The 24,349-nt window shown below is 41.6% G+C and overlaps 1 protein-coding gene and 2 pseudogenes across 3 annotated transcripts; all 3 read left to right on the top strand.

The window, feature by feature from the left end:
* Positions 1-361: 361 nt before the first annotated feature.
* On the top strand, positions 362-6,026 carry LOC147797864 (E3 ubiquitin-protein ligase TRIM45-like; annotated as a pseudogene). The gene is made up of 2 exons (XR_015427012.1): positions 362-1,738; positions 3,878-6,026. The product of XR_015427012.1 is annotated as an E3 ubiquitin-protein ligase TRIM45-like (transcript).
* A 1,591-nt stretch (positions 6,027-7,617) lies between these two features.
* LOC147797863 (E3 ubiquitin-protein ligase TRIM56-like) lies at positions 7,618-14,612 on the top strand. The gene is made up of 3 exons (XM_087142757.1): positions 7,618-7,882; positions 9,831-11,129; positions 12,433-14,612. The coding sequence occupies exons 2-3, from the start codon at positions 9,833-9,835 to the stop codon at positions 13,056-13,058; spliced, it is 1,923 nt and encodes a 640-aa protein (XP_086998883.1). The 5' UTR covers positions 7,618-7,882; positions 9,831-9,832; the 3' UTR covers positions 13,059-14,612.
* Positions 14,613-16,768: 2,156 nt separating this feature from the next.
* LOC147797862 (E3 ubiquitin-protein ligase TRIM56-like) lies at positions 16,769-23,896 on the top strand (annotated as a pseudogene). Its single transcript, XR_015426915.1, has 3 exons — positions 16,769-16,962; positions 18,013-19,313; positions 20,720-23,896. The product of XR_015426915.1 is annotated as an E3 ubiquitin-protein ligase TRIM56-like (transcript).
* Positions 23,897-24,349: the final 453 nt, after the last annotated feature.

The raw sequence follows: 24,349 nt of genomic DNA, 5'->3' as shown, positions 1-24,349 counted from the left end.
ACAGGAATTCCCCAGATTCCTGCGAGACAATGACCAACCACAAAGCAGGGGGGGGGTTCTCTCCGTCTCATACCTTGCTGCATATGACGCGTGTTGCCCTCACAGCTTCTTTTATTTGCCAAGGACGCAGGCTACCTCTCCCCCCACTTCATGGCTATCATGAATTTAAATTTAACCAGAGCTTTAGTCAGCACCCTGCTTGCCGAAGGCATATTACTACAGGGAAATCTGCCGGGGCTCTGGTTAATTGACCTACAGGGATTTACCCTGAGAGTAATTGATGTAAAACGAGGAAAGTAATATGCAAAGTATGTTTGAGCGTATTTTTCCCATGGTTTTCAAACACATTAGGAGAGACCTAATCTGCACGTTCTCATTTATCGATGGTGAATAATGTTGATTTTCATTTAATTCAAGACCTTTTAATGGTTTTCTATGAACCAGAAAATGGCTACAGGATCAGCAGTTAGTTCAGCTCTAGAGACGATCAGCAGACATCATCTCGAATGCCCCATTTGTAGTGAGAGATTCCAACGACCCAAGATACTGGACTGTCTGCATAGTTTCTGTGAGCAATGTCTGCTGACATACTGCAGCACGAAGCACCGGGGCTGTACAGAGATTCCTTGCCCCGTGTGTCGACAAGAGACACAACTTCCACAGGCGGGGGTCAGAGGCCTGAAAACCAACTTTTATCTGATCGGTCTGGTTGAGGAGATTGAAGTACAGGAAAAGTTGGTGTGTTCGGGTGAGACGAAGCTGCTCTGTGAGACATGTGATGATGGCAATGAGGCAACGCATCGCTGTCTGGACTGTGAACAGAATATCTGCTCACGTTGTCGAAGTACACAGCTACGGACTGTTGTTTCAGCAAATCACACTATACCCCCATTAGAGGAAATTCGTCAAGGGAAGATAAAAATGACAAAGAAGTCCGAAAAATATTGTCCAACGTGTTCAACTCACGAGGGTGAAGGGACGCGATTCTTCTGCACAACTTGTGAGACATTAATCTGTCGAGATTGTACCGTCATCAAACATCGCATACCAGAACATGCCTATCTTGAAATAAAAGAGGCCGTATCGACATACAGACAGATATTAGCTGATTTGTATTCTCCCCTTGAAAAAGTATTGAACCAACTCCAGAAATCTAAGGAGACAGTTTCAAGAATGAAATGTGACTTGGATATTCAAGTGAAGACAGTCATGACAGAAGTGCAGAACAGGGCAGCTGAGATAAGAGCAGAGGTCACAGCTCAAGAAAATGGCATCATTGATGACATCAAAAACATCCAAAGCAATCGTCTGCAAAAACTGGCAGAATATGAGAAAACAATGAGTTTGGCATTGGAGAGAATACAGCATTCATTGGAGACAGCAAGACAGGTGACAAGGACGGATAGTGGGTTCCTCTCACTCTAAGCAACAATCAACAAAGACTTGAAATTGTTGGCAGGTCAAACTATTCCAAGAGTTGACAAGAGGCTTGGATTTCTGAAGTTCAAGCCAAGTAAGGGCGTAGGTGACGTCTGTCTCGGCAAGGTGGTAACGGACGGAAAGTGGGAGCAGCGACGTGTGTTTGGTCGCATTGGAAGCGATCCTGGAGAGTTCTGTGGGGCTCGGGGCATTGCTGCTCGTCAGCCTGATGAGGTTACAGTGGCTGACTGCTACAACAAACGAGTTGTGATCTGCAGCATCGATGGTAACCAGAAAAGCACAATCCCGATGGAAGGATGTAAGTTAGGATAGAAACTGCTCACAACGATACACTGGTGCTTTGTTTATCTTAAATAAATTCATGATTTATTTTGGAATTACGATGTCAAACAGAGATGTATCCTGCCTGATGTGTGTGTTGGGGGGGGGGAATTCAAAAGCAAAATGCTTATTCAACAAGATGGTAGGGAGAAAAAATGTCGAAAGCCTTAGGCCTACTCACAGTCCCAACTCCCTTGCTTCAATTTCGTGGTATTGTTTTCTAAGGGTTTGTTCATGTTTGATAAATACTTGTAAATACACTGATTACACTGATTTTAAGAATCCAGATATTGCAGGATATTGTGGCGGCGACACTCGCCGTCGCCCGCCGGTCGACGAACACCGAAGTACCCACCAACAGCGGGCGGGGCAATCCCACAAAATTATTTAATAAACCTCACATGCACATGAGCGGCTTTGTACACAGAAGGGGGGATTATGTCACGAACGGAGGACTCTAGGCCTGTCCGTTTGTTGGAAATATACCAACCCTAAAGGAATGACAATCAACGTGGCTACCAATATACCAAGTCAGGTAAATCTCAATAAACCTCAGTACACATAGTGTCTTAGAGAGCAACAACAACAACTGTTTTATTGACCCAAGTCAACCTCACAGTACATGTATAAGCTTCAACTGTGCATCCAGGTCTGTGACTAATAAACCTCAACACAGCAATCAATTTATGCAAGTGATCATGGAACATAAGCATAAAGACTGTGTAATAATCCTCGTGTATTACCACAAGTAACCCACACCGACAATAACCCTCACTGTGGCACCTAGTATGATCAACAGTAACAATGTCATGCAACTGCACACACTAGCCCAATAAACATAGGAGTAACCTCGTAGCAAACCCCAAGACATGCAAGCTTCGGCTTAGGTTACGGAGCTCTGAGTGAACCTCAGTGTGACCACATGCGACCAGGCCGACAGGCTTCCAGCAACCCAATCCCACGTAGTGAGAACACTGTTGCACAAGCCACACAGGCCTAAACGTCTCACACCACTCTTGCTCAACCTACAGCCACCAAAGTGACACTCAATCCCACTTATTATAAGTGATAGCTTGCTAACAAATATTCTGAGGTCTCACCGTTCGCTGCCCTCGACAGATCGCCGAACACCGCGCTGCACAACCCGCCAGCTGTGTGTGAGGCTGAATTAGCGTTTCGCTCTATCTGCACTGCCATGCTTCTACCACGACGTCTGGAGACGAACTAACTACCAAATTACTGACTACGCGCCGATGGATGCTCCGCGCGTCAGGGAACCAGACATGTATTACTAAACTTGCGTCAGTCCACAGACTGTTTCGCCACAATATTTTATTTAGAGAATTTTCTTCTCCCCAAAAAGACTACACGGCGGTTTAATTGTACAATGCCTGGATTCTTAAAAACAAATCCAGTGAACCTCAATTCCGGCTCAAACTTTTTTTAAACATTCAGGCAAATACATGTCACATAACAACAAAACAGATATACGCTTCCAATTCACTGTAATAAATGCTGGACACGTTGCATCTACACAATGATTCATGATCAACATTTCCTCCCGTAAAGGCTCAAAGTGCATTTCTGTTTTTGTGAAGTATCTATTTGCCAGCGTTCATTCGTCCATGTTTAAATACTATGCAGCACAGGTAGTGGACGAGGAGAACGCCCTCTTGCTGCTTATTTTGACGGAAAATTTACTTTCGTTTCGTTTGCCACGCGACCGTGCATTCTAGTGCGTAAATATTATGAATATTTAACGCAAGCCTGGCAACAACTAAGGCTGAGAAGTGACTCCGGCTGGGCTTATTGTCGTGAGGGAAGGAAAAATTCCAAATTCCACGGACTCGCTAGACAGGGAGGGGGAGGCTTCAATATACATTCTACATGAATCCTTGTTCACTTGCTATGCATGGACGTAGCTACACGTCAGCCGCTTCTTTGAAACTTCTTCCAGGAGATTCATATTGAGTGTTTCATAAAAAATATTTCCAGGTTCCCAGGATCTATTTGTCAAGAAGGGACAAGGGTTGATCCTATGTCTCTGGGTTTATAAATCTTCATGAACGTTGGTGATTGGTTAATGCTTTTCTTTTTGTCTTTCAACTCCAAACAGTGCCACTTGACATTGCAGCTACACGCACCGGCAATCGCTTAGCGGTTGTTGAGGAGAACGCATCCCACGTGAAAGTCTTTGACAAGGACAACACGCTGGCTTTCCAGTTCCCCACAGTGCCACCGAGTGAGGTCGGTAAGACCGCAGTGAACCTCCAGAGTGTGGCAGTCAAGACGGATGGGACCATTGTGGTAGGTGACATCGAGAGAATGGTGCTGAACGAACACAGCCCCGCTGATGGCGAACTCAGAAGCACCATTCCAGTCAAAATTAAACCTTGTTATGTGGCTGTTGACAGCAATGATCGAGTCGTAATCAACGACTTCAAACATTTAGTCGGTGTTGTTGATGGGAATGGTGATACACTGTTCACCATCAAACCTACCATCAATGGTGAGGTAGTTAGACCCTGTACTGGTGTATTCGCAGATAGCACAGGCCGTCTATGTTGCAATGCATAATGGCAGTTACACCGGTCATATCCACCACTATGACCCTCAAGGTGGCTTTCTCCACTGCATCGCAGAGGGTCTGCACTGGCCCATGGGAATCACATTCACAGCAGATGGGCAACTGGCAGTTGGAGACTACTACTCAGTGAAGATTTATGACTTTGTTCAATGTAACACAAACAAGATTTATGCAGTAGCATTAGTCGGAAATGTTGCGGTGTGAACAACATTGCATTCAATTTCATGACTTCTTTTTTTATAGAAAATTAGATCCACAAAGGTTTGCGTAGGCTTACTGCATAGCAGAAATGGAAAGCAAACTACATCAAAATTTCACTGAGATGGGATTCAAAAATATGGGAGCTACATAAAGTGCTTATCATTTAAACAAATTCCTCTGTTAGTTTTGCGTTGTTAACTATATTTTCTCTCGACATATGAATTATTTTCATAGACCCATTTAACAGTAGTAAATGTATCCCAACATTGGTGAGTTATGCCTACCGTGAGTGCTCACAGGAGATATGGGAAGTTGTTAGCTTGTCTCACCAAAAGAATCAGACTCATTTCAATGCACACATCTTGCAGGGGATTATCAAATTGAGGAGAGTATAAAAACTGAAAAATAATATATGAACTCAAATTGTTCTCATTGAGATTTACATAAAATTTTAATGTTCTCAAAAGCTTACTTTGTGTGAGTAGTGGGATAGCGAAGGTCTCATCATTTAAATGGTGAAGTACATGTCTAAAAGTCGATGTGGAACTCACGTTTGGAGGAATATTCCCCTCATAACTAAACTGTCCCTTTGTGTTGAACCGCCTTATTCTTATTTGCGTTTGAATGTATATTACGAATTAATACCTCGTTAAAACAGGCCCAATGTCACCATTTGGAGGAGAGTTATATTAATTCATTCCCCTTTGCAACTCCTTTCAAAATAAAATTCATTTCGTATTCTTTTGAACTCAAATGAAAGTTTTGTTAGAGATTTAAATGATGTTTTTCTCTGTGGCAGAGGCAAAAGCAAGATGAAATGTAGGTTATAAAAAACTTTATTGCCAAATTTCTTAATTTTCGTGGAATTTATTTACATAGTTTTAATTAGTGACAGCAACAACATTCCACTTACAGAATATAAACAGTTTCAAAGACTATGCTTGAGTATTATTTGAAGGCAACATGACCTTTTCATTTTTTTTAAATGTGAATATTTATCATGACGTAGGTAATTTACATTGTAACGGTTATTTGCATACCCATGGTAAAACTGTTACTTTTCGGCTGGCCTCCTTGAATCTTTCCTGTACAAGGAAGGGTTGAACACGCATCCAATCCTCTACCAAATAAAAAAATAAGTCCCAAGACTCGTTTTGACAGTGGACAGATTTACTGGATTATCCGTATGGTTGTATAGTTGCCCCTTGTACTATGTAGTGATATGAAGTAAGCCGTACGTTTTCAGTAATAAAGAAATCTTGGGGACGTATCAAGAACCAGACCCGTAATACGACAGCTCTCCAGGAAGTTTGTGAGAGAGCTGTTAAAGGGTGCCATAATTGAGGTTGTTTAATTGCTCCTGGTTGTTTGTCTGCGTCAATACATCAAAGTTGAGTATTACAAGCGACATCTTGTGTGTCTCTCTACGTCTACATACCACGTCCGGTGCTTGTTGCATTTACGTTGAGAATGGTTTCCCTGTCCCGTTCCATTTAAACCATGTTGATCCTATAATTCTAGATATCCGTTTTCTTCCCTATCACATTAGTACTTGGCACCTAAATTGAAATCCGTAGAGAGAGTATCTCGAACGCAAAGCCTGTGTAAATATTAATACGCCTTTAGTTTTGTTTTTGGTAGCCGACCTGTTACGGGAATACATAAAAAGTTTAAAGATAAAATAAAAAAGGATGAACCTTTAAAACAGTTCATTGGTAAAGTCCTGTAGGTTTGATGGATTTTGTAGTTTTGACAGCGTTTATAGGCTTTAATAATTTCATAGGACCGTGCTTGAGTGAAAGCGACGTGACCATTTCAATTTTGTCATGTGAATATGTATCATGACGTAAGTATAATATGCGTTGGCCTCGGTTATTTGCATATCAGTGCATCAGGTGTTAAGTTTGGGTTGACCTCCCAGTGAGCTGCAAGCCTCCGGCGTAAAAACGGCTTGAACCAGTGTCTAAGCCCTCATCAGAAAAATAATTTCCAAGAATAAGATTGATCGTATTATTGCATAGTTACCCCTTTTGCTATGCAGTGAACTGATCATGAAACACAGCTGGCTATGTACGTTGCCTGTATAGTGTATTCGGTGTAATGAACAGCCTTCGAGGTAGTAGCGACGCTAATTCGAACCGGACTAAAAAAATTTTCTCTGGGCTCGCCGTAAAGATTATTTGAGAGCGTAATACTCATGGCTACAGTTGGGGTTGGAGACTTTCGTTTCATGTCTGTGCACGACACAGCCATTGTCTGACCGTCAATGACAAAACTGTACAGTCTAAAGAAAACTCCCAATATGACTGTTGGGTTTCCAAGTTTCATAAGAGAATAAGCATTGCTCTATCTGATATAAATGCACGTAGGCCATATAGCTGTAGTTTGTATCTACATAGTTGAGGTGGAAATAAATCAAGGTTGAATGTGGCAAATTGCATCCTGTGTCCGTCTCTGTCTACGTGCCATTTATAGTCCTCGCCTCGTATTGGGACAGCCTCCTTGTAGCGTCTAAACGATGTTGACCTTATAATTCTAAATTCCTGTTCTTTTCCAAATTACATCAATGTTTTGAAACAACTTCCTATGCTCAGGAGAAAGTGTCACCATTATTAGTTTTCGTCTTATTACTCAAATATCAAGGACACTTTATGCTATCAAATGTTGGTTAATTTCTTGTACTGATTGCTGATTTCCAGAGCGGTTCTAATTAGCGTAATGGTACCGCGTGGTAGGTCTGAACGATCCATCTCTGAACCTGAAAAGGCGATGTTCTGACACGCTCCCCGCAAACCGACAAAGAATGAAACATTCTGTCACACTCAGGACTGGCAACGTCAAGTCTGTGTAATCCAACTGTTTAGTGCTGAACGGCACGTTACTGTGTATTACGGTAGTTTGTTATGGTGCAGCTGTGGCAAGGTTCGTCCCAACAGAATGGAGTCTCGACACAACGGTGTGGAAATGAGTTGAAAGGGAGACTGGGTTGAAAGGGAGACTGGGTTTGAAGTTCATGACAAACTGTGGTTTGCAAATTACTGTGCACTGAAGCGTAAGGCGGCTTTGAGAATGTACCGTACAGTTTGGAATAGACATCAATGTCAAACCAACGCAGGCCTGGCCTTATGTACCACTCGCTGTACATTGCTTGCGTATCCCTACACACCACACCTTGTCGGCGCCATTTTCCAGGAAACACTTCGCGTCTACACTTTCCAAAATCTGTGCTACAGGTGTGATTTCTACATTACAAGAGTGGAAGAATCTCGATAAAACTCTAGACAAATCAATCAATTCAATTTAAAAAGGAAAGCAAGGACGTTCCTTTGAATGGTAAGTGAAATACTTTCCGCTGCAAAAATCTTTCAAAGAACTTGTCAGTGGTTTGTTTGAAAAGGTACGTGGCAAGGTTGCCACATCGGTAATTGCCGGCGATAGGACATAGAGTACGGGCTACGAGATCAGTCCAGATTCTGGTCCCGATGGCTTCAACGTTTCCCCAAACCAAAAAGTTTAAAAGGTGGCACAATTAGGGGAAGGGGTCTAATGTTAAAAGGAGCTCACAGTGGAGTAAATCTGTGTTGAAAACTGGGCGGATGGAGGACGGAACAATTGTGGGGGGACGATTTGCCCGGTCATGAAAATTCGACGTGATGAGGGGGGGGGGGCGATGTTCTTGATAAAGGTGTACTTCTGTGATGTGTATTCAATTCATGCAGAATCTTTAACCAAAATAGTATACTTATGGCTTTCTAAAATTGCTTTCGCTTTTCTGATACAGTGATATTGTATTTCAGTCGTTGGGAAATCCTGAAAATTCATCACAATCCGCTTTATTTTTTTCTCATCACAAACAAAAGTGGGGATGATTTAATAGCCCATACCCCCACCAAGGGGGGGGTATATTACCCCATCCCCCGGGATTTACACACCATGGGGGCTCAATAGTCAGTTCATGAACAAGTTGGAGAGGACGAGAGCTACAACTACGTATCTTTTAAAACGCGTTAGCGTTAAATGGACCATGCAGTAACTTCAAATAGCACTATGGTGTTTCAAGTCTCCTTAATTTCATTTTCTTTTATTCTCATTTCATCTTTACTTTGGGGACTTTTGTTTTACACTGAAAGGAACCTAAATAACTGTGATGTAATTTCAGAGGCAGTTGAAAAGAAGGGCAAAGGAGCTGTATTTGAATTTTAGGCAAGAATTCCGATATATGCCGTAAATTGATCACATCCAATTATGACACCTTGGCGCCAAGCCTGAGGGAATCCTTTTCAGTTGTAACGTATATGCGTCTTGTACAGATAATCCCACTGGCCATGAAACGGACCTCTGATTTATTTCTTATTGTCGACGTTTTCTCTGACAAAAATAGACAGCAATGTTGTCGTATAAATCATCACAGAAAGACGTTATAGCAAGGGAAGGGGTTCAAAATGTGAAACGGAACTTGTCACGTTGAAACACGAGAAAAACATGTTTCATGACTCACTGGCCTACCGTCATGAATTAGAAACTGAACTGCGGATTAGAAACAAAAACAATTTTGTCCGTGGAAACTATTCCACAAATAGTCAAATTATAATGCAGGAAAACACTACTAAAAGCGTTCTCCTGTCTCCCTTTATTGGCATTTATTTATTAGCACACCTGCTCACAACTATGCACGTTACATTTGAATAAAAACGTGTCAAAAGACCTCCAAATAACACAAGAAATGGGCGCCTCAGATATCCTGAGTGTCATCTTTATTACGATTTTGTACCCGCTCCTTTGGCGTAAAACGAAGCCTGCAAGATGAACTGCAAGATTGCAGTGCCCAATGCCTGGGCAATGGAACTATTGAATCATGTCGTTATTTCATTCACATCGGCACGATCAATTTCAAATAGTCAAGAGATGTTGACCATACTTGATGGCACTATCGGACACATTCCAGAAAGTGTGCCTGAAAATGTCTGCGTGTTACTGCAATAGCATCTGCTGTATTCGACGTCATTGGTCTTTTCTTTCTATTATCTAATAATTATTCCTGGCACAAAGTGCGTGGGTTTGAAGTGTCCTTTTTTGAGGGGGGTCCTCAAATACAATTTGGAAGGAAAGTTTGGCGGCCTTGTCCGGGAGAAACAGACTTCAAAAACAGAAGAAATCAAATTGTTCCCACAAATATTTCCTTCACTTTGAACTCGTTCATGCAGTTGTTTGTTCAAAGAAGAAAACCTTTCACAGTTTAATTTATAGAGGACCTTTGTTTCTAATTTGCCTTATCACGTAGAAATGGCGACAGGATCAGCAGTGAGTTCAGCTCTAGAGACGATCAGCAGACATCATCTCGAATGCCCCATTTGTAGTGAGAGATTCCAACGACCCAAGATACTGGACTGTCTGCATAGTTTCTGTGAGCAATGTCTGCTGACATACTGCAGCACGAAGCACCAAGGCTGTACAGAGATTCCTTGCCCCGTGTGTCGACAAGAGACACAACTTCCGGAGGCGGGGGTCAGAGGCCTGAAAACCAACTTTTATCTGATCGGTCTTGTTGAGGAGATTGAAGTACAGGAAAAGTTGGTGTGTTCGGGTGAGACGAAGCTGCTCTGTGAGACATGTGATGATGGCAATGAGGCAACGCATCGCTGTCTGGACTGTGAACAGAATATTTGCTCACATTGTCGAAGCACACAGCTACGGACCGCTGCCACGTCAAGCCACACAATACCTCCATTAGAGGAAATTCGTCAAGGGAAGATAAAAATGACAAAGAAGTCCGAAATATATTGTCCAACGTGTTCAACCCACGAGGGTGAAGTTAAACGATTCTTCTGCACAACGTGTGAAACGTTAATTTGTCGAGACTATACCGTTATTAATCACTGTAAACCAGAACATACCTACCTTGAAAGAAAGGAAACCGTACTGACATACAAACAGTTATTAGCTGACTTGTTTCCTCCTCTTGAAGAACTCCTCAACGAAATCCAAAAATCTAAGGAGACAGTTTCAAGAATGAAGTATGACTTGGATATTCAAGTGAAGACAGTCACGACAGAAGTGCAGGACAAGGCAGCTGAGATAAGAGCAGAGGTCACAGCTCAAGAAAATTGCATCATTGATGACATCAAAAACATCCAAAGCGATCGTCTTCAAAAACTGGCAGAATATGAGAAAACATTGTGTTTGGCATCGGAGAGAATACAGTATTCATTGGAGACAGCAAGACAGGTGACAAGGACGGCAGCGGATAGTGAGTTCCTCTCACTCTACGCAACAATCAACAAAGACTTGAAACTGTTGGCAGGTCAAACTAGTCCCAGAGTTGACAAGAGGCTTGGATTTCTGAAGTTCAAGCCGAGTGAGGGGGTAGGTGACATCAGTCTGGGCAAGGTTGTGACGGAAGAAAAGTGGGAGCAGCGATGTGAGTTTGGTAACAAGGGAAGCGTTCAAGAAGAGTTCAATTGGGCTTGTGACATTGCTGCTCGTCAGCCTGATGAGGTTGCAGTGGCTGACTGCTACAACAAACGAGTTGTGATCTGCAGCATCGATGGTAACCAGAAAAGCACAATCCCGATGGAAAGGCGTAAGTTTGGATAGAAACTGCTCACAACGATACACTGGTGCTTTGTTTATCGTAAATAAATTCATGGTTTATTTTGGAATTACGATGTCAAACAGTGGTGTATCCTGCCTGATGTGTGTGTTGGGGGCAAAATCAAAAGCAAAATGCTTTTTCAACATGGTGGTAAGGAGAAAAAAGGTCGAAATCCTTAGGCCTACTCACAGTCCCAACTCCCTTGCTTCAGTTTCGTGGTGTTGTTTTCTAAGGCTTTGTTCATGTTTGATAAATACTTGTAAATACACTGATTACTTTCTACCTACTCACCTATGACGTAATCTAAAACAAACAGGCTAAACAACCCGTCGGTTGGGGGCAAGTTGCCGCCGATGGATACGCCACTGGTGTCAAGCCACATAACAAATCTAAAGGCTTTTGGCAGAGTCACATGGTACCTAGACAGAGGAGGCTCTGAGAGAGAAAAAGGATTGGCATGTTTATTTGTCCAGATATTGCAGCATATTTTATTCAGAGAATTTGCTTCTCCCCAAAAAGACTACACGGCGGCTTAATTGTACAATACCTGGATTCTTAAAGACAAATTCAGTGTACCTCAATTCTGGATCCAACAATTTTTAAACATTCAGGCAAATATATGTCACATAACAACAAAACAGATATGCGCTTCATATTCACTGCAACAAATGTTGCATCTGCGCAATGGTTCATGATCAACATTTCCTCCCTTAAAGGCTCAATGCGCATTTCTGTTTTTGTGAAGTATTTATTTGCCAGCGTTCATTCGTCCATGTTTAAATACTACGCAGCACAGGTAGTGGGCGGTAACGAGAAGAACGCCATCTTGCTCCTTATTTTGATGGAAAATTTACTTTCTTTTCCTGATGTTCGTTGCCATACTACCGAGTGTTCTAGTGTATTAATATTACGAACATTTAACGCAAGCCTGGCAACAACGAAGGTTGAGAAGTGACTCCACCTGGGGCTTATTGTCGTGAAAGAAGGAAAAATTCCAAATTCCACCGACTCGCTAGACAGGGAGGGGGACGCTTCAATATACATTCTACATGAATCCTTGTTCACTTGCTATGCATGGACGTAGCTACATGTTTAGCCGTTTTTTTTTTTTTTTTTGGTCACTTCTTCCGTGAACTTCATATTGATTGCTTCATAATAAATAATTCCAGGTTCCCGGGATCTATTTGTTGAGGAGGGGACAATGGTTGATCCTAGGTCTCTGGCTTTATAGCTCTTCATGAACGTGGGTGATTGGTTAATGCTTTTCTTTTTGTCTTTCAACTCCAAACAGGCCCACGTGGCGTTGCAGCTACACGCACCGGCAATCGCTTGGTGGTTGTTCAGCAGAGCGCATCCCAAGTGAAAGTCTTTGACAAGGACAACACGCTGGCTTTCCAGTTCCCCACAGTGCCACCGAGTGAGGTCGGTAAGACCGCAGTGGACCTCTGGAGTGTAGCTGTCAAGATGGATGGGACCATTGTGGTTGGTGATGTCAAGAGAATGGTGCTGACCGAACACAGCCCCACTGATGGGGAACTCGGGAGCACCATCCCAGTCAAGATTGAACCTTGTTATGTGGCTGTTGACAGCAATGATCGAGTCGTAATCAGTGACTGTGAACAACAGTTAGTCGGGGTTGTTAGTGCGAATGGTGATACACTGTTCACCATCAAACCTACCATCGATGGTGAGGTAGTTAGATACTGTACTGGTGTATGCGCAGATAGCGCGGGCATCTATGTTGCAATGCATAATGATGATGATGACACCGGTCATATCCACCACTATGACCCTCAAGGTGGCTTTCTCCACTGCATCGCAGAGGGTCTGCACTATCCCCTGGGAATCACATTCACAGCAGATGGGCAACTGGCAGTTGCAGACTTTTTCTCAGTGAAGAATTATGACTTTGTTTAATGTAACACAAACAAATCGATCTCCTTCCGCTTTCTTCGGAAGGAAAGAGCAGTAGCATTCGTCGGAAACGTTGCGGTGTGTACATCATTGCCTTCAATTTCATGACTTATTTTTTTAAATAGGAAATTAGATCCACAAAGGTTTGCGTAGGCTTACTGCATAGTAGAAATGGAAAGCAAACTACATTAAAATTTCACTGAAATGGGATTCAAAAGTATGGGAGCTACGTAAAGTGCTTATCATTTAAACAAATTTCCTTTGTCAGTTTTGCATTGTTAACTATATTTTCTCACGACATGTGAATTATTTTCATAGTCTATTGAGCGCTCACAGGAGATATGGGAAGTTGTTAGCTCGTCTCATCAAAAGAATCATTCCCATTTTAATGAACACAGCTTGCAGGGGATTATCAAATTGAGGAAGTATAAAAACTGAAAAATAATATGTGTAGTCAAATTGTTCTCATTGAGATTGAAATAAAATTTTGATTTTCAAAAGCTTACTTTGTGTGAGTAGTGGGATAGCAAAGGTCTCATCATTTAAATGGTGAAGTACATTTGTAAATGTCGATGTGGAACTCACGTTAGGAGGAATATTCCCCTCATAACTAAACTGTCCCTTTGTGTTGAACCGCCTTATTCTTATTTGCGGTTGAATATATATTACGAATTAATACCTCGTTAAAACAGGCCCAATGTCACCATTTGGAGGAGAGTTATATTGATTCATTCCCCTTTGCAACTCCTTTCGAAACAAAATTCATTTTGTTTTCTTTTGAACTCAAATGAAGGTTTTGTTAAAGATTTAAATGATGTTTTTCTCTGTGGCAGAGGCAAAAGCAAGATGAAATGTAGGTTATAAAAAGCTTTATTGACAAATTGCTTAATGTTCTTGGATTTTATTTACATAGTTTTAATTACTGACAGCAATAATATTCCACTTACAGAATATAAATGTTTTCAAAGACTATACCGAGAATTATTTAAAGGCAACATGACCTTTTAATTTTGTAAATGTGAATAAATATCATGACGTAGGTAATTTACATTGTAACGGTTATTTCCATACCCATGGGTAACGTTGTTACTTTTCGGCTGACCTCCTTGAATCTTTCCTGCACAAGGAAGGGTTGAACATCTAAACCTCTACCAAATAAAAAAGCTAAGTCCCAAGACTCGTTTTGACAGTGGACAGATTTACTGGATTATCCGTATGATTGTACAGTTGCCCCTTGTACTATGTAGTGATATGAAGGAAGCCGTACGTTATCAGTAATCAAGAAGTCTTGGGAACGTATCAAGAACCAGACCCGTAATACGACAGCTCTCCAGGAAGTTTGTGAGAGAGCTGTTAAAGGGTGCCATAATTGAGGTTGTTTAATTACTCCTGGTTGTTTGTCTGCGCGTGACATATGATCTGGCTGTCAGTAACGAAATCATACAGTCTAAAGGAAAACCCTCTTGGGTATTTCATGATTTTTGTGATAAAGTCTGAAGTGTAGGGACATTGCTGTTGCAGTATGAATAAAATGTACGTAGTCTGTGTTTGATAGAAGATCTTTGCACATCGACTGCTTTCATTTAATGCTTTGTTCCTTCAAGAAATGGAATTTCTTCCTTCTAGGCTGTAGTTTCTGAGGCTGCCTACATGTATGTATGACAGTACCCCGGGTAGTTAGTTGGGTCAATACATCAAAGTTGAGTATTACAAGCGACATCTTGTGTGTCTCTCTACGTCTACATACCACGTCCGGTGCTTGTTGCATTCACGTTGAGAATGGCTTCCCTGTCCCGTCCCATTTAAACCATGTTGATCCTACAATTTTAGATATCCGTTTTCTTCCCTATCACATTAGTACTTGGCAACTAAATTGAAATCCGTAGAGAGAGTATCTCGTACGTCAAGCCTGTGTAAATATTAATACGCCTTTAGTTTTGTTTTTGGTAGCCGACCTGTTACGGGAATCCAAACAAACTGACCTCAGGAAAGAGCTTGGCCTTTTGCTCAGTATGCTGGTTTTCCAGAGCATTCAAGCGCACAGATCCGGAGCGTTAGGTCTGAGGGGAGCTACTTTGCTGGACCGTACAGAGCGAAATTAAGCGACTTGCGGGTCATTTTTGCGAGATCGACAAAGAATAAATAATCTGGTCACACCCAAGTACCGTTGTTGTCCCAACTCAAGATTACCATTCCAACCAATAGGTGCAGTGTGGCCGATCGCACTGCATTAATATACGTTGTTACGATCAGACCGTACGAACTGTCAGTCCCTAGAAACAAATTGTTTCTCTACGTGTACAAATAGTTCAATTGGAGTTAAAAGGGAGACTGAATTGACAAAGCCGGAAGTTGAAGTTTGTGTCACTGAAGCTTCAGGCCTACAAACGTATCGTAAAAACCAGCGTCGGTCTATGTTGTACTGTTCCCCATACATTGATCGTGTATCTTTACTTTACACCACACCCTGTCGGCGCCATTTTCCAAAAACATATCGAGTTTAAACTGTCAAAACTCTCGTACGGGTGCGAGTTTTTCTTTGAAGTACCGGAACAATCTCACCAAACGTCTTCACAAATCAACTGATTCAGTTTAATTAAAAGTAAAGCTGACTTCTGAATGTTAAGTGAAGAAACTGTTGTTGCACAACTCTTGCAATAAATTGATTAGTATATTTTACAATGTATAGCTAGACCTATAGAATAGATGTAGTCTTGAGGATAAAATCAAACACTTGGCAAATGTAAATGACTTTACGAACAACTCCGTAGTTAGCTCAATTAAAATCACAGGACATGTTCGTATCTGACAATGTTGAGCTAAGATGGCGCTTCTTTCTTTACAGATAGGTTGATTTGCTGAGGTTGTAGCAGTAACTCCAGTTTTGAACGCTGTAAGATAAAGTACTGATGGACGAAGGAATGTTGGCGAGTATAAAACCGCCAATTACACTGCACAGGCTGATGGGCAAGGTGACTGGGATATGTACAAGACGAATCAGCGCGTTTGGAAAAAAGAGATAAATTTCATGAAAGAATAATACTGCTCTTTAGTAACAAAACATTATATATTCTTAAATGTAGAATGAACCTTCGAGTAAAATGTGAATTTCAGAGAGCGAAAACCTTTTTTTGAGAGTGATTATTGATCTGTAATATGAATTAGCATTGAAGTAAAAACACAAAGGACGTTTTCTCCATAAGTCTTATGTTGTTTGTTGTTCCAGACGTCATTTAATCGGTTCATTTATTGTACAAGACCTCTCCTTGATTTAAGTAAGATTTGTCTTCAAGAATAAAATGGTTCCAAACGACTGTTCCCGTGGGCCGTCTTTGTTTATCTGAACTACTGTCTGTGGTGTTGTTGTGTTTCTACCCAGGCAGTCGCTCATTTTGTATTTTGGAAAAATTATAGAGCTTTGTGGAACCTCTATGGGCGCCCTTTTTACACTGCTTTATTTTTGTAAATTTATCTAAAACACATGACAATAAATACAGTACCGGGGTAATGGTGCGGTGACGTGGGACTGAACAATGTCCGTATCCAGTTTCCTAGTCTTACGGCTGCGGTATGAAATAACAAATGTGCTTATGCAAGCCACTGCCTAACGGCTGCAGCCATTCCATATTAGCCTGTTTGGTACTGCTAGCCATAGCCAATCATTTCATAGCCAACCTCTCATCGAACTGAAGTTGAAGGTCACCAACCTGTGACATTATTGTTTACGTCGTGAGTGGCGCTCATGAGTCAATTCACAGACGTGTGTAGCCACGCACATACATGTAGGCCTACGCCATGTTCCAGGAAGTGGATCACTAAAATAATTCTCATTGCAAAGAGCGAGAAATCTTGGCAATATTTTTAAGGCTGACAAACATAGACGCTTTATGAACGTTCATTCAACGCGGTGAGTTGAATTACAGCATTTAAGACACTCCATATATGACAAATCAAAGTGCAGTGGTCGATGCTTGGCAAAGGAGAAGAGGGGCAGCGGACTGGTGGACATGTTGTATTGTGGTGATGTTATGCATTTTCCATCACGAAATGTAAAGGGCAGGATATGACTATAGCATAGTTATGATAGTAGGGGAAGAGGAGGGCGTGTCAGCAATCACCCCAAGAAGGAGGGAGGAGTAGCTCTGTTTTAAGCAAAGTCGCTTGTATCTTATTGACGCGATGGCCGATGGGTTGAGAGAGACACCTCAACTCACCACAGCCTCATTCGATTTTCAGCTGTGTGGAAGAAGTTATGTCAGGGCCAATACACCAATCAATTCAGTGCTTCATCAATTAATGATTACCGTATGGACATACTCGACTAAACTGGAGTTTAAAGTTTATATAATTATGAGCGTTAGATTGTAGAGGTTGGGGGAAGTGGGTGTCTGATGAGCATTGCACATCTTCTGGTAAATGGAGATGAGCCGTCAAATTATCCCAGCGCCGTTGGGCGTTGCGCAACACAACTGTGTATTATTGATAGGTCATTTATGTATGAAAACGTTAAACGTTTTTTAAAAAAAAATACATGTGAAGATTATCTTCACATGTATTTTTTTGTCTGTATAAGGCAATGCACAAAAATGGTCAATCATTTTGATGAACGGGTGTCGCCCTCAAAGCTTCTTTTATTTGCCAAGGATGCAGGCTACCCCTCCCCCACTTCATGGCTATCATGAATTTAAATTTAACCAGAGCTTTAGTCAGCACCCTGCTTGCCGAAGGCATATTGCTAAAGGGGAATCTGCCGGGGCTCTGGTTAATGGACCTACAGGGATTTACCCTGACAGTAATTGTAAAACAAGGATGTTATGCAAAGTATGTTTGAGCGTATTTTTCCCATGGTTTTCATACACATTAGGAGAGACCTAATCTGCACGTTCTCATTTATCGATGGTGAATAATGTTGATTTTCATTTAATTCAAGACCTTTAAATGGTTTTCTATGAACCAGAAAATGGCTACAGGATCAGCAGTTAGTTCAGCTCTAGAGACGATCAGCAGACATCATCTCGAATGCCCCATTTGTAGTGAGAGATTCCAACGACCCAAGATACTGGACTGTCTGCATAGTTTCTGTGAGCAATGTCTGCTGACATACTGCAGCACGAAGCACCAGGGCTGTACAGAGATTCCTTGCCCCGTGTGTCGACAAGAGACACAACTTCCAGAGGCGGGGGTTAGAGGCCTGAAAACCAACTTTTATCTGATCGGTCTGGTTGAAGAGATTGAACTACAGGAAAAGTTGGTGTGTTTGGTTGAGACAAAGCTGCTCTGTGATACATGTGATGATGGCAATGAGGCAACGCATCGCTGTCTGGATTGCGAACAGAATATCTGCACTGTTTGTTGTAAAATACACCAACGATTTGCTATCTCACCGGGCCACACGGTATCTACTCTGGAAGACATTCGCGAAAGGAAGATAACATTGAAAACCAAATCTGCTATAACTCATCCGACATGCACGACCCACGAGGGTGAAGTGACGCGATTCTTCTGCACAACTTGTGAGACATTAATCTGTCGAGATTGTACTGTGATAGACCACTGCAAACCGCAACACGCATACATTGATAGAAAACAGGCCACTTCAACATACAAAGAGTCATTAGCTGACTTGTTTTCCCCCCTCGAGAAGATCCTGAATGAACTCCAAGAATCTCTGGAGATAGTTTCAAAAATGAAACACGACCTTGATATCAGAGTAGAGAACGTAATTTCAGTAGTGCATACCAAGGCAGCTGAGATAAGAGCTAAGGGTCACTACTCAAGAAAATTGCATCATCCATGAAATCACAAATATCCAAAGCGATCTTCTGCAAAAACTGGCAGAATATGAAAAAACAACGAGTTTAGCATCGGAGAGAATACAGCATTCATTGGAGACAGCAAGAGAGGTGACAAGGACGGCAGCGGATAGTGAGTTCCTCTCACTCTACACAACAATCAACAAAGACTTGAAATTGTTGGCAGGTCAAACTATTCCCAGAGTTGACATCAGGCTTGGATTTCTGAAGTTCAAACCGAGTGAGGGCGTAGGTGACATCAGTCTGGGCAAGGTGGTGACGGAAGAAAAGTGGGAGCAGCGATGTGTGTTTGGTCGCAAGGGAAGCGGTCTAGGAGAGTTTGATGGGGCGTGGGGTATTGCTGCTCGTCAGCCTGATCAGGTTGCAGTGGCTGACTGCTTGAACAAACGAGTTGTGATCTGCAGCATCGATGGTAATCAGAAAAGCACAATCCCGATGGAACGATGTAAGTTTGTGTAGAAACTGCTAACAAACGATACGCTGGTGCTTTGTTTTGTCATAAAAAAATATTATCATTTATTTCGGAGTGGGAGACTTTGAGACGTATGGTGGCGGCAGACAAACTGGTCCTTCTCCTCGGTTGTACGCGTGCTCAGCACTAACACGAATTCCTAGAACTGCCTGCGAATGCTCAGAGCAACCAAAAGGGACCGTTGTGTCTGCCGCCACTATGCGTCTCAAAGTCTCCCATTGCTCGGTGTCAAACAGCAACGTGTCAAGCCTTTGATGTGTGGTTGCCCTTGAGTTTGTATACCTATTCAAATCGTGCACCTATAAAAATAGGGGACAATAGGAACCACGGTTGCTGAAGAGTAAGTTAGTACTTGCAAATGTACTGATTACTTTCTTTCCTACTCACCTATGACGTAATCTAAAACAAACAGCCTAAACAACCCGTCGGTTGGGGGCAAGTTGTCGCCGCTGGATACGCCACTGGTGTCAAGCCACATAACAAATCTAAAGGCTTTTGGCAGAGTCACATGGTACCCAGACGGAGGAGGCTCTAAGAGAAAAAAAAAGATTGGCATATTCATTTTTCCTGATATTGCAGGATATTTCATTCAGAGAATTTTCTTCTCTCGCAAAAAGACTACAAGGTGGCTTGTTGTACAGTACCTGGATTCTTAAAAACAAATCCAGTGAACCTAAATTCCGGATCAAACATTTTATTTAAACATTCAGGCAAATATATGTCACATAATGACAAAACAGATATGCGCTTCGAATTCACTGCAACGAATGTTGGACACGTTGCATCTGCACAATGGTTCATGGTCAAAGTTTCTTCCCGTAAAGGCTCAAAGTGCATTTCTGTTTTTGTGAAGTATCTTTTTTTGTCAGTCCATGTTTAAATACTACGCAGCACAGGTAGTGGGCGGTAACGAGGAGAGCGCCCTCTTGCTCCTTATTTTGATGGAAAATGTACTTTCTTTTCCTAAAGTTCGTTGCCATACTACCGAGTGTTCTAGTGTATTAATATTACGAACATTTTAACGCAAGCCTGGCAACAACAAAGGTTGAGAAGTGACTCCGGCTGGGCTTATTGTCGTGAGAGAAGGAAAAATTCCAAATTCCACAGACTCGCTAGACAGGGAGGGGGAGGCTTCATTATACATTCTACATGAATCCTTGTTCACTTGCTACGCATGGACGTAGCTAAACGTTAGCCGTTTCTTTGACACTTCTTCCAGGAACCTCATATTGATTATTTCATAATAGATAGTTCCAGGTTCCCGGGATCTATTTGTCGAGGAATGGAGAAGGGTTGATCGTATGTCTCTGGCTTTGTAACTCTTCATGAACGTGGGTGGTTGGTTAATGCTTTTCTTTTTGTCTTTCAACTCCAAACAGGGGCACGTGGCATTGCAGCTACACGCACCGGCAATCGGTTGGTGGTTGTTGAGCAGAGCACATATCACGTGAAAGTCTTTGACAAGGACAACACGCTGGCTTTCCAGTTCCCCACAGTGCCACCGAGTGAGGTCGGTAAGACCGCAGTGAACCTGTGGAGTGTAGCAGTCAAGACGGATGGGACCATTGTGGTTGGTGATGTCAAGAGAATGGTGCTGACCGAACACAGCCCCACTGATGGCGAACTCAGAAGCACCATCCCAGTCAAGATTAAACTTCGTTATGTGGCTGTTGACAGCCATGATCGAGTCGTAATCAACGACTTCAAACAGTTAGTCGGTGTTGTTGATGGGAATGGTGATACACTGTTCACCATCAAACCTACCATCGATGGTGAAGTAGTTAGATACTGTACTGGTGTATGCGCAGATAGCACAGGCATCTATGTTGCAATGCATAATGATGATGATGACACCGGTCATATCCACCACTATGACCCTCAAGGTGGCTTTCTCCACTGCATCGCAGAGGGTCTGCACTCTCCCCTGGGAATCACATTCACAGCAGATGGGCAACTGGCAGTTGCAGACTACTACTCAGTGAAGATTTATGACTTTGTTTAATGTAACACAAACAAGTCGATTTCCTTCCGCTTTCTTCAGGAGGAAACAGCAGTAGCATTAGTCGAAAATGTTGCGGTGTGAACAACACTACATTCAATTTCATCTCTTATTTTTTATAGAAAATTAGATCCACAAAGGTTTGCGTAGGCTTACTGCATAGCAGAAATGGAAAGCAAACTACATCAAAATTTCACTGAGATGAGATTCAAAAGTATGGGAGCTACATAAAGTGCTCATCATTTAAGCAAATTTCCTTTGCTAGTTTTGCCTTGTTAACTATATTTCCTCACAACTTATGAATTATTTTCATAGTCCATTTAACAGTAGTAAATGTATCCCAATATTGGTGAGTTATGCCTACCGTGAGTGCTCACAGGAGATATGGGAAGTTGTTAGCTCGTCTCATCAAAAGAATCAGACTCATTTTAATGCAAACATCTTGCAGGGGATTATCAAATTGAGGAGAGTATAAAAACTGAAAAATAATATGTGAAGTCAAATTGTTCTCATTGAGATTTAAATAAATTTTAATGTTCTCAAAAGCTTACTTTGTGTGAGTAGTGGGATAGCGAAGGTCTCATCATTTAAATGGTGAAGTACATTTGTAAAAGTCGATGTGAAACTCACGTTAGGAGGAATATTCCCCTCATAACTACACTGTCCCTTTGTGTTGAACCGCCTTATTCTTATTTGCGGTTGAATGTATATTACGAATTAATACCTCGTTAAAGACAGGCCCAATGTCACCATTTGGAGGAGAGTTATATTGATTCATTTCCTTTGCAACTCCTTTCGAAACAAAAATCATTTCGTTTTCTTTTGAATTCAAATGAAGGTTTTGTTAGAGATTGAAATGATGTTTTTCTCTGTTGCAGAGGCAACAGCAAGATGAAATTTAGGTTATAAAAAGCTTTATTGGCAAATTGCTTAATTTTCTTGCATTTTTATTTACATAGTTTTAATTACTGACAGCAACAATATTCCACTTACAGAATATAAACGCTTTTGAAGACTTTGCCTAGTATTATCCCCCTTTTCATTGTTTTAAATGTGAATATTTATCGTGACGTAGGTAATTTACATTGTAACAGTTTTCTGCATATCTGTGGGTAACGTTGTTACTTTTCGGCTGACCTCCTTGAATGTTTCCTGCACAAGGAAGGGTTGAACACGCATCTAAACCTCTACCAAATAAAAAAGCTAAGTCCCAAGACTAGTTTTGACAGTGGACAGATTTACTGGATTATCCGTATGGCTGTATAGTTGCCCCTTGTACTATGTAGTGATATGAAGTAAGCCGTACGTTTTCAGTAATAAAGAAGTCTTGGGGACGTATCAAGAACCAGACCCTTAATACGACAGCTCTCCAGGAAGTTTGTGAGAGAGCTGTTAAAGGGTGCCATAATTGAGGTTGTTTAATTACTCCTGGTTGTTTGTCTGCGCGTGACATATGATCTGGTTGTCAGTAACGAAATCGTACAGTCTAAAGGAAAACCCTCTTGGGTATTTGATATTTTTTGTGATAAAGTCTGAAGTTTAGGGACATTGCTGTTGCAGTATGAATAAAATGTACGTAGTCTGTGTTTGATAGAAGAGCTTTGCATATCGACTGCTTTCATTTAATACTTTGTTCCTTCAAGAAATGGAATTTCCTCCTTCTAGGCTGTAGTTTCTGAGGACGCCTACATGTATGTATGACAGTACCCCGGGTAGTTAGTTGGGTCAATACATCAAAGTTGAGTATTACAAGCGACATCTTGTGTGTCTCTCTACGTCTACATACCACGTCCGGTGCTTGTTGCATTCACGTTGAGAATGGCTTCCCTGTCCCGTCCCATTTAAACCATGTTGATCCTATAATTCTAGATATCCGTTTTCTTCCCTATCACATTAGTACTTGGCAACTAAATTGAAATCCGTAGAGAGAGTATCTCGAACGTAAAGCCTGTGTAAATATTAATACGCCTTTAGTTTTGTTTTTGGTAGCCGACCTGTTACGGGAATCCAAACAAACTGACCTCAGGAAAGAGCTTGGCCTTTTGCGCAGAATGCTGGTTTTCCAGAGCATTCAAGCGCACAGATACGGAGCGTTAGGTCTGAGGGGACTTTGCTGGACCGTAGAGAGTGAAAATCAGAGACTTGTGGGTCATTTTGCGAGATCGACCAAGAATGAATAATCTGGTCACACCCAAGTACGGTTGTTGTCCCAACTCAAGATTACCATTCCAACCAAAAGGTGCGGTATGGCCAATTACACTGCATTACTATACTTTGTTATGGTCCGACTGTACGAAGTGTCACTTCCAGAAAAAAATTGTTTTCTCGACACAATAAACTTGAAATGGAGTTGGAAGGGAGACGAGTTGAAAGGAACTGAAGTTGAAGCTTATGACAAGCTGATATTGAAATGACTGTGAATTGGGGCTTAAGGCGGCTTTGGAAACGTATTGTAAAACCAACGTATATACGGAGGGGAGTAGCTCAAAATGTGAAAGCTAATCAGTTAATCAGTTTGAAAATATCTGCAAGAAAAATAAAGCTCGCTGGACTACCATCATGAATTGAAACAATAAGCCAGTTTGTAATTAAGAACTGCGCATACGCGAATGGACTTTTGCAAAGGTCATTTGTAGGCCTACATTAAACGAACTTTTACAAAAAGAAAATTGGTAAAATTGTCACGTACAAGTGCTGCTTATTTTGCCCTGGAGGGCCTTATTAATCTTCAGAAAGCAATAATATGTCCAAAAGTCAATTTAGCAGTGAAAATATCGAAACATATTCTTAGAAAACACAGAAATTTTCAGACCACCCTCATAGGGTTTGTGAACAGGGTGTAAAGTGACATTCGTATATGGAACTCACTCCAGGAAATCTGTAAGTAGTCGTTAATTGTAGTCAGGTGCTGTCAACATTAATAAAATGCTGTCACAGAAATACCTATACGTTGGCGTTCACAGGAGATGTTGGAATTGCCCTGTCTCAACGACAGATTCAGACTCGGTTT

Source organism: Acanthaster planci, linkage group LG10 (genome assembly GCF_054643075.1).
Source record: "Acanthaster planci isolate LZ-2023a linkage group LG10, COTS_SCS, whole genome shotgun sequence".
NCBI classification, from domain to species: Eukaryota; Metazoa; Echinodermata; class Asteroidea; order Valvatida; family Acanthasteridae; genus Acanthaster; species Acanthaster planci.
Note: the sequence above shows the minus strand (reverse complement) of the source record. Positions and strands in the feature narration are given on the sequence as shown.

What these genes read in the sequence shown, in the direction of transcription:
- LOC147797863 (XM_087142757.1), top strand. Translation starts at nt 9,833, where the DNA reads ATGGCGACAGGATCAGCAGTGAGTTCAGCTCTAGAGACGATCAGCAGA. An exon ending in CACAATCCCGATGGAAAGGC is followed by an intron (nt 11,130 to 12,432) that starts GTAAGTTTGGAT and finishes AACTCCAAACAG; the next exon opens with GCCCACGTGGCGTTGCAGCT.